Genomic DNA, 12,968 nt, shown 5'->3' with positions numbered 1-12,968 from the left:
CCATAAATATACGCAACAGTTCTGAAACATTTTATTGTGGATTTTGATATTGTTTGTTGTTGTTCTTGTGTCGTTATGTTGACATAGATACCGAATGAATGGTAATTACTACATTCTCAGCCAACAACAAAATGGCGCTGAATGCTTTCATTGGTGGACACTTTTTAGGCTTCGTACGTATTCTCATTCGTTTAATTCTATGTTCCCAGCCCAAGATATAATGGCGCTGAATGCCTTCATTGGTGGACACTTTTTAGGCTTCGTACGTATTTTCATTCGTTTAATTCTATGGTCTTGAGAGAGAATGAAGGGGTGATAAAGTGCTGAAACTACATGGCTTAGCATATCAAGTTTTAGAATCAGTCTTCCTAAACAGAAAGTTGGCCCCAAAAATTGTTTTAGATAAAATGTGTTTTTAAGTTATGGGAACCAATATAATTTTTTGATAGTCTTGGGTGAGTTGTATCGATTTAAGGATTTTTGAAAACAACTTATATCATCAAGTGGAAATCCCTTACAGCTCGGTTTATTGAGTGAAACTACCTTCTTATTTCTTAGCTATTCAAACGAAGTGGTTATTCACAGTCATTAGTAATACTGCGGGGAGGCCTTCCGAAAGCTCCTCGTGCTAATGACTAATGGAAGCAACTCAAATATTCCCTCAACTAACCCTAAGCCTAAGCAAAATAAAACCTAGTATCTTTAACTAACCCTAATAGGAAAAACAATCACCCAAGCACCTTTAATAAGACTTATGACTAACCTGAACCTACTAAAAAAAATATCCTCCGACCTCGAGCTAATGAAATATCCTAATAGAAAAAACAAAAAAAAAAACCTAGGACTGCTTAATTTCAATATTTCACAAAACAAAATGGCGACAGAAAACCAAAACAATAGTCGTATTAGGAAAGTTTAAACTTTCACTACTCTATCAAGGTTTGTTCTAGAGTTGTTTAAACTCGACAGTTGACAAATTGAATAAATAAACTCATGACAAAAATCTAGGGTGAAAATACAAATTGAAAGAAATGCTAGCACAAGGAGCTTTGGAAGGTCTCCTGTACTGCGAATAGTGATTCTAAGGTGGAATCACTATATTTGCAGCAGTAGAAGCGCTCTCCCGTCTCCGAAAATTAGTTGTTGTCCCCTCACTGAACACAACACTGTATTTTCTGTTCAAAATGGCGTGGTGTCAAATGGCTTGAAGTTGAATGAGAGTGTGTTAGTAATTTACTAACTGTAAATAATACAATAAGCGTGGACGGAAATATTCTCATTAAAGTAATTTGATGTGAACGAATGATCAAGTCGGAGAGGTGGGGACGGGGAAATTTTCATGGATTGGATTGGGGTAACAAAAACAAAACAAAACACAATCTTGTCTAGTTTCAGAATTGAAGGAAAAGTTGAAACATTCAAAATATAATAACCGGCTGGCTCAAAACAATAAGTGAATGGCGTCAATTTCGTTCTACCTATGTTTTTTTTTTGTTTTTTAAAATTTTGTTCCACCCATAGCTCCATGTTTTATCAATTGGCAAATAAAAAAATTGTAATAAACCTACTTAATTACCTTTTACTGGCATTTTAAAAAAGAAATCGTCCCTGATGAACAACATTATCATAACCTTAGCTTGTATGTCTTTTTTGCCCAATGAGATATTAAAATTTTAATAAACTACCGTAGGTACCACGATTTTTATCACTGACGTGAAATCCATGAATGTTAACTGTAGTCTGAATCCTTTATTTAAGAAGCCACTATAATGACCACGAAGGCGAAGAAGAAGAAGATGTATTATATACATGTTTTAGTATTAGATATTGTTTGTAAAAGTACCTAGGTACAAATGTTCATTTTCAACAAAGATCCAATTAAGGCGACAATTTAAATCTCAGACTTGATACAGATGTACATTACTTCTATTATCGACTTCTGTTCCTCCTTTTATCTAAGCCTGTCATCTTACTTTTCCTTACTTAAATGACCCAAGTCTGTTGCAAGTGCCATTGGACCTCTAAAAACAAACAAAACAATCACTTAGGTTCTTTCAAAACTTGCGAAACTTGGTATGTTTTTATTAGCTGTTTGGAATATTTTGTAAAATTAATCTGGCAAGCCTGAAAAAAAAGTTGTGCAGATTTTAAATTTGGGCCGTCTTCTTTTATTGCTAGACATAGATTTCAATGAGAGATTTGAATATTCCCAGACATGGCCTTTAGAAATGGATGATAAGACATCTCTAGTCTTTTCAAGATAAAAAGACGAAAAGAACAGAGATCAATGAAAGACTCATGATGCTTACAAAATCTGTTATTGCCTAAAGCACCATCAGACGAGCATAACAACAAAACAAGCACTCTTTGACATCTTTTCTATTTTCTCATACATTTCTTGTCTTGTGTATTTTTTCTCCCCAGTGTCTTTCCTTACATCATGTAGAGAGAAGTAAGGATGGAAGGATCTTATAAAATTGAACCCGACAAACGTGAGTGGCTTTCACCTGAAGATTGCACATATTCCATGACATCACATTCAAATGTTGGATTGGAAGATGTAGCGACAGAGGATTCTGTTCAATCTTTTACTGACGGCCTTGAAGATCTAATGAAGACTAAAATATCACCACAAACCTTTTGCCAGTCTTCTGATGTTAGTGTTAAACTTGAATCAGTAGAAGATGAAAATATACCAGAGTCTCATCCACAGACCATGCAAGTCAATATTAAACTTGAAGATGAAGACATCGAAGCAGAGAATTCTTCCCTCGCTTTTTTACAATTCAGTGACGTCAATGTTAAACTTGAAGCTGTAGAAATTAAGGTAGAAAAGTCTTCTCACAATGATTCACAATTTTCTGATGTAAAGGTTCTACTTCAAGATGACATCAAGGCAGAGAACTCTCCCCACACCTTTTCACAATTCAGTGACGTCAATGTTAACCTAGAAGATGAAGGCTCACAGAGCATTAATGTCAGTGATAAAATTAAACTTGAAGACACAATAACACCAGAGCTTACTTCTGTAACGTCATCACTGGGGATACACTGTCAGGTTAGAGAATATCCTTTTTTTTTAAAATGTGGCCCCTGATATGATAATGATTAAAATGATGATGATGAGGGTGATGATGATGATGACAACGATGAGAGTGATTATTGCAAAGTGGAAAGTAACAGAGATTGAACCCAGGAGTCTACCAATTTCATTGCTTGTAAAAAACTGAACTCCTCGTCATTTCTCTCCATATACGTCAGTCTGCGACCAATTTTATTACATTTGTCATTGCTTCTGTGCATGCCAGATTTCTGCTCGCATCGCATTACTGCACCCTATTCACGGCAACTAAGCCTCATGACTTAGTATACCTACAGCAGAGTTACTAGCACACGTCTTTTTGGGTCACGTCATAGTCAATGAGTAGTCAATGAGTCAGGCAAAAATTAACCTGGATAACGGCTTATTTCTATTGTATGACGATTGCACTTTTGTTATCAAAAACCTTGCAATAATTATAAATCTTAGACAAATTTTACAGATTAATCATTGAAGATATACAGTAGAATTACTTTAAACTGAAATTTTGGGGACCTTCTAAACCATTTTGGTTTAAGGACATTTCGGTTTAAAGCAAGTTCCCATTTTGCGATATTTTTCAAGGGTGGTATTATTTAATTGCTCATTTAATCGCATCATGGGTTGTTTCCCCTTAAATGAAGTTGTTGAATAAATGCCGTCTTGGTAACCATTTAATTTGTTTAGTTTTTAAAAATTTTATTTAATTTTTTTTTGGGGTTTTGTTTTTCCATTCAAAATTGTTGAAAAAGATGAGTCGGGATGCCATGTTTTTTTAACATATCTTCCGTCTTGCTCAACTTTTTTTCATCGACTTCACATAGTATTTTATTTTAAACTCCAACGTGTAAGTACAGTGCTTTATTTTAAACATCTTTAAGTAAAATGTAAAGCTCAAATAAGATCGACATAGAACCCCCCCCCCCCCCCTTTTTCACACCCTCACATACACATTTAAACAAAGTGGAAATGAAATGGCATGTCAATGGTAAGTTGTCTACACCCACCCCCCTTATTATCCTGTTGAAAACCCAGTCAGTTCCAAAGCATCAACACACGAGCGATAACATCCTGCGAGATTCTACACCCCTACCTCCCCCTCTTTCTTACTTTTTCGCCTGCCAGTCACCCGTTGTCTTCCTTTTCCAGTCTGTGCGATTGTGGTGTTGGCCAAGCCCAAGTGCAGTGATTGAAGTGTTTGTCTACCCATCAACCCCACCCATCCCTCACCCTCATCTTATACTTACGCTCTTTGTTTAATATTGCCGGGCATTATTTCGTGTGACAACCTTCCCAAATTTTTTAAGAAAAGTAGAGAAAGAAAAAGGGAAGGTGCTCTCAAGTTGTTTCGGTTTAAAGAAAGTCCTGCTTAGAAGTATTTCGGTTCATAGGAAGAATTTGTACAAAGATAATGAAGAAACTAATACAATTTATTAAATCCTTTGCAGTTTAAGGTATTTTTAGGTTTAGCTTCTTTCGGTTTAAATTAATTTTTATTTTCAATAAGATTGACTCGGCATACAACAATTGTGATACTTCTAGAGGCAAGATAGCATCACATTTTCACTTCTTAAAAATGGGATGTATTGTACATTGCATTAATTATAAATTGTTTGACAAAAAAAACATCATAGTCCCGTAAGTTCACTTAATATTCAGATGGATTTTGATATGACTGTAGGCAAATAGATATACTATATAATCAACTAACCCTTTTTCTCTCTGCAAGTCAAATGAAATAATCACTGCTGTCCATTCCAGTAACAATTTTTTCCATGCTGGCTGTCCTAGTCCATTATAGTTTACACCACTCAGCCATCGCATTGTGTCTCTTTATGTATTTTATCTTCACAAATGCACGCTCTTTGTCGACAATGTTCTACCTCACCCATCAGATTTCTGTTTTATGACCAATGTAAATCAATGTGTTGGGTCAAGACTAATTATATGGTAAACCTGATACACTCAAGAATATCTGGCTAGGTACAGTGCCAGTCCCTCTTTGTTTACAAAGTTTGTTGTACATTGTGGCCACAGGTTGCTGACCTGAAAAAGGTCTAAATAATCTGTAGCTTCGTGGTATTTTTTCATTTTCTTCTGTATTCTCTTCCTTTTTCAGGAACCCTGTAATGTCAACAAAGGAGACCAGAGTTGTAAAACAATTTGTGAGGGGCCAGTCTATTCCAGTAGTTTGGGGTCAGAGGTCACATCTATAGTCTTGAAGACTGTACAAGTGCAAGGTATTTTAATGATGAGTTTGATGTAGGATCTCTCATTGCAATACATTGCTTCTTTCCATTACTATAATAGCCATATTCTTCCGCACACAATGTATTACACTCCCGCACAGTTTCTTGAACTCCTTGGTACATACAAAAAAGTTTATGGAAACTGTGCCTTTCCCTAACCACTTGATGTAGAGGGGGCTGAGGTGGGGGAGTATTGTGGCTCAGCGGTATGTTTTTTGCTTCGTACCTGAAAAATGCCTAGTTTAAATATTCACCATGTTATGTGGCCAAGCCACCTAGCTCAATTTTCGGCACTGATCTTCGGCTAATGCCTGGGTTATTCCAGTCTTCCCTTGGAATAGACCTTAAGACAAATCTCTGCTTGAGGATGAATAAAGAGAGCTTTATTTACTTTATTGATATGTTGAGGGAGGTAACATTATACACAACATGTTACAAGGGCTTGATGTGTGTGTGTGTGTGTGTGTTGGGGGAGGGCTGCTGTATCACAACATTTTTTAACCTTCCTATCCAACCATTAGCAAATCATGGCATGTGGCATTGAAATTATACTGAATGGCGAAGAGATAAGAATAAGCATAGTGGTGTTGGTAATGCAAAATGACGATAGAGTGTGTGAGTGGCTGTGTGTGTGTGTATGTGTATCATAATGTATACACACAACTGCAGTGTAGATAGATACATACCTAACTGTAGATGTCACAAAAAATCCTCAGTAGTGAAAATCATTGGTCACATATTTAAAAAAACAACCTTTAATTAATTTTTTTTTTTTTTACATCGGCTGTGTGAAATTAATTTGAGGAAACCATGTTCAAGGTAAGAATTAGTTATAGGAAGAAATGGAATGATAACAAAGAATAATAAGGAAAACATTTTGAGACATTCAAATGAGTTCGAGGCAACTGTGCTGGAGTGTTACACCAATACGCAGCATTCAAAAGAGAAAATAATGCCCAATGTACATCTTATATTTTATATCTATAGTTCCGGTTTATTTGTTCCCCCAGACCTTCCAATTTATAATTAGACAATGACAATCAGAGCGTAATGAGTGATATCATGGTCGTCCATAATTAGTATATTCGTACAATGTTGGTGATAGTGAAAAGACATCCAATGCAATGTCAATACAATTGGTCACTTATGGCTTTCTGTGGTCGAATCAATCAGAATTAAAAATAGAAGTGTTGACAATAGTCCAGTCTCACTCCAGTGGTGACATGAAATTCAGGAAATGTTTTCCTTGATGGATGACCTGGCAGGAGAATTCTTAGTACAGCATTCTAAATATGTCAACTATTTCTTTGGAATTCCATCCATAAGGCTGGAGAATGTTCTAGATTGTCATTATTATTGTTGATATTATTGTTGATGTTGTTGATATTATTATTCAGACTTGTAAATCCTCCCACTTAAATCAGAATTACGACTCACCAGTTTTGGTCAACAATCCATTCACCAACTTTCTTCCAATGTTATGAATAGCTTAAAAATCAATCTCCTATGTTAGTTATAGTTACAATACACACATATTTAATTCTTTAATTGGGGATATTTTATCACTTCAATAGATTTCTAAGTTATTGTTTTGTGGAGGTCAGAATACTCTTATCTATTTTACAGACAACAACGATGTTGACAGCTGTGACCAGTCTTTGAATGATGGACTTCATGAAGACTTCCAAATTGAAATTGACATAGATGAAACTACAGACAGTTGTGTGGAATGGCAAGAGTCTGGCACGGATTTCCAGAACAATCATGATACAAATTTGGAACATCTTTCCACAAATCACAATAGACCAGATCAAAGATTAGATTACAGTGAAATAGATGGGTCTCAAGTTGATACAAAATCTCAAAACACTACAACTTCCCAGTTGCAAAATCACTCAAGAATCCAAACTGGAGAACGACCATATAAATGTGTGACCTGTGGAAAGGAATTTGCTCACAATATTCACTTACAATATCACACCAGAACTCATACAGGGGTAAAACCATATAAATGTTTGACCTGTGGAAAGACATTTACTCTGAATTCACATTTACAACGTCACGTGAGAACTCATACAGGAGAAAAACCATTTAAATGTGTGACTTGTGGAAAGGCATTTGCTGACAATACATATTTACAATATCACATCAGAACTCATACAGGAGAAAAACCATATAAATGTGTGACATGTGGAAAGGCATTTTCTCGAAATGCACATCTACAGCGACACATCAGAACTCATACAGGAAATAAAACACATGAATGTGTGACTTGTGGAAAGGCATTTTTTCAAATTAGTCATTTGCAAGATCACATCAGAATTCATACAGGAGAAAAACCATTTAAATGTGTGACCTGTGGAAAGGCATTTACTCGGAATGCTGTTTTACAGAAACACATCAAAATTCATTCAGGAGTAAAATCATATCAATGTGTGACCTGTGGAAAGGCATATAATCAAATTAGTCATTTTCAAGATCACGTCAGAACTCATACAGGAGAAAAATCATATAAATGTGTAACATGTGGAAAGGCATTTACTCGGCGTTCTGGTTTACAGAAACACATCAAAATTCATACAGCAGTAAAACCATATAAATGTTTGACCTGTGGAAAGACATTTGCTTACAATTGTTATTTACAAGATCACATCAGAACTCATACAGGAGAAAGACCATATAAATGTTTGACCTGTGGAAAGGCATTTATTCAGAGATCACATTTACAAGATCACACCAGGACTCATCGAAAATCAATTTAAATGCTTGACTTGTGGAAAGGCGTTTACCCAGAATGTATGTAATTTACGACACATTAAAACTCATACAGAGGAAAACCACATATATATATATGTCTGATCCACAGAAAATAATTCACTCAGAATGTGTATTTACAACGACACATTCAAACTCATGCAGAAAAAAAAACAACATATAAATGTCTGGCAAAGAATGGCAGTCCAAATGATACAAAGGTAAGATTCCAATTTCAGTATTTGAGTTTGTAATTTGTATCGATTGATTTTGAGAGCAGGAAAATATTTAGTTCAATGTTAATCCATAACAGCTTCGGATGTCTCACTTGCATCATTTTAGAATGCTTTGTAGATTTTTTTCATTTATTTAGGCTGAATGATTCACTACGCAATTTGACTGGCACTGTCAGTCATTACAGCTTCACTCGCTGACTCGCACGTACAGAGTTTATATTTCCTTCACTTATGTCTGCTTCATGCTTATGCAGTGATTGATTCGATTACTTTTTGAGAGAACACACTTTTCATAATTAATGATGTATAATGAATTTTAAAATTATCACTTTATGGGTAACGTTTACAGTCTAGAACGTGTGTCAATCATAACAAACAAAAACAAAAAAAAGTAAACACCCTCCCACCCTTCCCAATAGTTGGAATGTCAACAAAAGTATAAATTTTTTTTTAAAATCCCCATCATTCATGGTGTGTAGCTTTCACCGCTTCTCATATTATTGACTCTCAATACATGTATTATGACAAGCGTTGAAACTACACACCAAGAAAGATAGGGATTTAAATAAAAAATATGTTTTACTTTTGTTGACATTCCAACTACTGGGGAGGGAGGGGGATGTCTGCTTTTTTTGTTGCTTTTTTTGTTCCTTTTGCTTTGTTTTTTGTTTTTCGTTGTTATGATTGCCACACGTTCTAGACTGTACTGTAAACGTTACCCATAAAATGACAATTTAAGAATTAATTAGGGAGCGTTCACATATTACGTCATCAGCTAGGGGGGGAGGGGGGGTCTACCAAATGTTGACATGTGTTGACATGGGGGAGGGGGGGGGGTCAGACCCAAGATGATGTCATCAAAACATAGGCAAATTAGGCCTATTTTATTAAATGCAAGAGCTTCAAGAAGCAACAAGACTGTTGCTGTTGATCTGGAAAAAAATAACTTTGAAGCTGCTGGAAAAATATTAGCCAATATTTGGTCCGAGTCGATAATAGATGGATACCCAGTAGTTGGAAAATTCATCCCTCCACCTGAAAATCCAAGACCCAAACTTCAATTTCAAGAAACAGATGATTGGAAGATAAAACACATTCGTCAATCCCAATATCTGCTGCAAATAGTGAAATGCAGTGACAACTCATGCTGCAAACCTTGGCGTACTAACTATTCATCTTTTTTTCCAGAGCGTTTTCTGCCACCACCTGTACCACTTGCTTCATGTGATGATGGTTTGGAGATAGGCAATAATGGAAGATTTGGAAGCCTATTTCAAAGTTTGTTCCTTTCAAAACAGCTAAAGATAAATTGCTATGATGAGTATTGCCCATCTCTCAAGAAACAAGATGGGAAAGGGGTATCACTTCTCAAAAGGCGAACTTGCCCTAAATGTTCATTGTATCACTCCTCGATCACAGCAATGAAATACCATTCACGAAAATGCGGCATACAAGAAGAACAGCATATGGGAGAAAGTGATGACGATGAAGATGAAATTGATGATACTATTTATAGTACATTGCCAGAGGTCCAAGGCAGAAACATTTTTGAATCAATTAATTTTATGTTTGGAAATTGAAACAGAAATTCATTCCACTAAAAGACTAATATGCTATAAAATAATTTGCCTCCTATACTATTTTAAATTACACTTTCTGAAATTTTTTTAAATAGCACCTGCATCAAGTAACCTAATTTAAATAATGTTTGTTAGATTTTATCTTTGCAAATTTAAATTTTATGTCCCCAATGTATCGTAAAACATAAATTATCAACAGTTTCTGAAATTAATAAAATGTCTGAATGTGTTTTATCAAACGTTGATAATCAATGTTTATGGTTTGAAAAATGAATAATAAATATTGTGAAATTAAAGTTATCTTTTAGTTTTTATTAAATTAGATGACGTCATCATCTGTTGGGGGGGGGGGGGGGGGGGGGTCAGGTCAATGATGACAAATGATGACTTGGGGGAGGGGGGGGGGGGTCTAAAAAGGGCAAATTTTTGATGACGTAATATGTGAACGCTCCCTTATTCTCAAAAAGTAAAACTGTAATGACCGACAGTGACAGTCAAATTGTGAAGTGAATTGTTTAACTTAAATAAATGGAAAAAAATCTACAAAGCATTCTAAAATTATGCGAGTGAGACATCCGAAGTAAACGACCCGAAAGCTATTATGGATTAACATTGAACTAAATCTTTTCCTGCTCTCAAAATCAATCAATACAAATTAAAAACCCAAACACTGAAATTGGAATCTTACCTTTGTATCATTTGGACTGCCAATTTTTGCTGGTGATTAGGAACTTTAGCAGCCGGATAACGTTGTGCACAAAATAGGTCTCCAGTTTTTGTTGTTTAAATTGTAGATAATACACCCTCAGTTAAGACAAACATGTACAAATAAAATTGTTACTTTAGTTAAATTCATTATACATGGCTAAATTATTCTGAAAACCAGGTTCCAAATAGTTCTTGTTTTGTTCACACAAGCGCATTAATTTTGAATAAACTTTACTGTGGTTTAAAAATAGATTGATAGTAATTTTTGATAAATGTTACCATTTGTTTCATAAAAAAAAAACAATATCCAGATATTATTTGACTCGTGATCGAGTATTTATGGTTATGTGTGTCTTTTGCCACCTGACAACCACATATTTATGGTTATTTTTTTCTATAATTTGCATTGGAAAATGAGCGGTCAAAGACACTAAAACGTGTTTTACCATGTGTAGCCAGACCGTTGTTTTGTTGCTGTCAGGAGACTTTATCCTTCTATAATGAAGCTGTAGGTAGGGTTTATGGTCAGTTCCAAGTCCCGTGCACACGGAATAGCGCAAATTCCTCCTAAGTAACGAAATGTTGTGCCGTGATTTTTTTAAATGCGATCTTCTATTTTAAGTGACATAATGAAATTTGAATAGTGATAGTGATAAACCGACGTGCACTTATGTGTAGGTCTGATACTGAAAATCCTCCAAAAATTACGCAAAATATTGTCCATTACAACAGTTTTAAACTAAGCCCATAAGTCAAATCTGCATATATGTACACATCGTGATAGTGATAGAACAGTTTTTTAACAATGCCGAATTGATCTTTTCATCCTTTGCAATAAAATATGACTCACACTTTAAAATGTTTACAGTAATGGTGTGTTGATTCTTCCTGTAGATTTCTGTATAAGTGACGACACTGACCTTACATGAGACGCTTGAGGTCCGTGTGACCTACTCATAAAAAAAAAAGGTTTTCCCGGTTGCATCGATGTCTTGTGCTTCCTGATGAATATGTCGTGAGATGTCGTGACCTCACACCTTCTACTCTTCCGGTTTCAAATACCATGGAAGTGTGTTTGTAGCCCGCCCTTCGGAGGACTGATAGTGAAAAAGGTTACATAGTTAATCAAAAGATGGCATAACTAGTTTAGTAGCAGGATGTATAGGCAGTTTACGGGACTTAAAAAAGCAAGGACGGATGATCCTTATCGACGACCTGCGTACATTTAGACAAGAAAAAAAGATGATATCACTCTGAAACCAAATCACACAAGATAAGTATCCAGTCATCCGGAAGACTAGTTTCATTTTCAAAACCATCTAACCCCCCCCCCCCCCCCCCCTATACGTAAAATAGGTTCCCTTATCTATAAAACAGTACATCGTCATATCCCTTGATATGTATATGATCCCTATTTTCAGAATAGAAATCTGGGATAGTGATAGAACCATCTTATCGAAACCCAAAACAGCCCTCAAAAATTGGTGACAATTTGTTTGAATGTTTGGCACCCCATTTTTTGGAGATTTCTCCCCAGAATATTGGAAGTGCTGACTCATCAGTTTTCTAAATTTAAAATCACCTTTTTGCCTAATGATTTTTATTTTGAAAACGAATCTTTTCCCCGTTAAATGGCTTCCTTGAGTTTCCTAGTGAGTAGGGAACAAAAAATGATGTCAAAAAACTGGTTCCAGTCTCCTTGAAAGTGTAAAACCACTATTCTGGAACACTGAATACACACCTTGTGAAATTGATCTTTTGGTTTTCGAGTCATGGCATCTTGTTTTCTAATCTAAACATAAGCATGCCGTCATTAAATATTATGAACAATGCTCGCAAGTTTACGTTTCATAATCTTATTGTGATTGTAAAGTTTAAAAAATAATGCTGTAACTTACTATCAAAATACATTGATCGGTCTATCAATCTATGTATATATGTCTGTCTACCTATACCATGAGAGGTCATTGACCTGGAATTATTTCACGCCCCTCATTCCTATCAGGCTAGTTTGTCAAGCCAAGAATATATTACAAATTCATGATGGTGAACTTCACTTAAATCGATTATCATATAAATCGATTTCCCTGGTACCCTGGACATCGATTTATCATGATTCAAAGGTATATCTATTTTGCACACTCTCACACACAAAGATACACATACACACACACACACACACACACACACACACACACTCGCACACAAAAACTCGTACATAGAAAGAAAATAGAAGGGGAGAGATAGAGAGAAAGAACAAAACACAGAAAGAGATGTTTCTCCTCCACAATTGTGACTCTCCTTCTCCAAATGGTATTTCATTTATTGACAGATAAATATGTTGAAGATTGAACATGTACTC

The 12,968-nt window shown here is 35.5% G+C and overlaps 1 protein-coding gene across 2 annotated transcripts; it reads left to right on the top strand.

Moving 5' to 3' along the window:
• Positions 1-342: 342 nt before the first annotated feature.
• Positions 343-9,086, top strand: LOC144958260 (uncharacterized). Of its 2 annotated transcripts, XM_078890104.1 has the most exons (4): positions 343-455; positions 2,425-3,058; positions 5,199-5,319; positions 6,955-9,086. In XM_078890104.1, exons 2-4 carry the CDS (start codon positions 2,459-2,461, stop codon positions 8,088-8,090), a joined length of 1,857 nt encoding a protein of 618 aa, XP_078746230.1. In that variant the 5' UTR covers positions 343-455; positions 2,425-2,458; the 3' UTR covers positions 8,091-9,086. The 2 variants fall into 2 exon arrangements, with proteins under 2 accessions (XP_078746230.1, XP_078746231.1); XM_078890105.1 differs by lacking the exon at positions 343-455 and having other exon boundaries at positions 2,160-3,058.
• The last annotated feature ends 3,882 nt before the right edge of the window (positions 9,087-12,968 follow it).

This window comes from Berghia stephanieae, chromosome 12 (assembly GCF_034508935.2).
Source record: "Berghia stephanieae isolate SIO BIC M18660-M18661 chromosome 12, UCSD_Bste_1.3, whole genome shotgun sequence".
Classification (NCBI taxonomy): Eukaryota; Metazoa; Mollusca; class Gastropoda; order Nudibranchia; family Aeolidiidae; genus Berghia; species Berghia stephanieae.
The sequence above is the reverse complement of the archived record's forward strand: the minus strand, read 5'-3'. Positions and strand labels throughout refer to the sequence as shown.

Bases quoted from the DNA above. Each gene is read 5' to 3' on its own strand.
- LOC144958260 (XM_078890104.1), top strand. From the start codon at position 2,459: ATGGAAGGATCTTATAAAATTGAACCCGACAAACGTGAGTGGCTTTCA. The intron at 3,059-5,198 runs GTTAGAGAATAT...TTCCTTTTTCAG, and splicing joins CACTGGGGATACACTGTCAG to GAACCCTGTAATGTCAACAA. The intron at 5,320-6,954 runs GTATTTTAATGA...TCTATTTTACAG, and splicing joins GAAGACTGTACAAGTGCAAG to ACAACAACGATGTTGACAGC.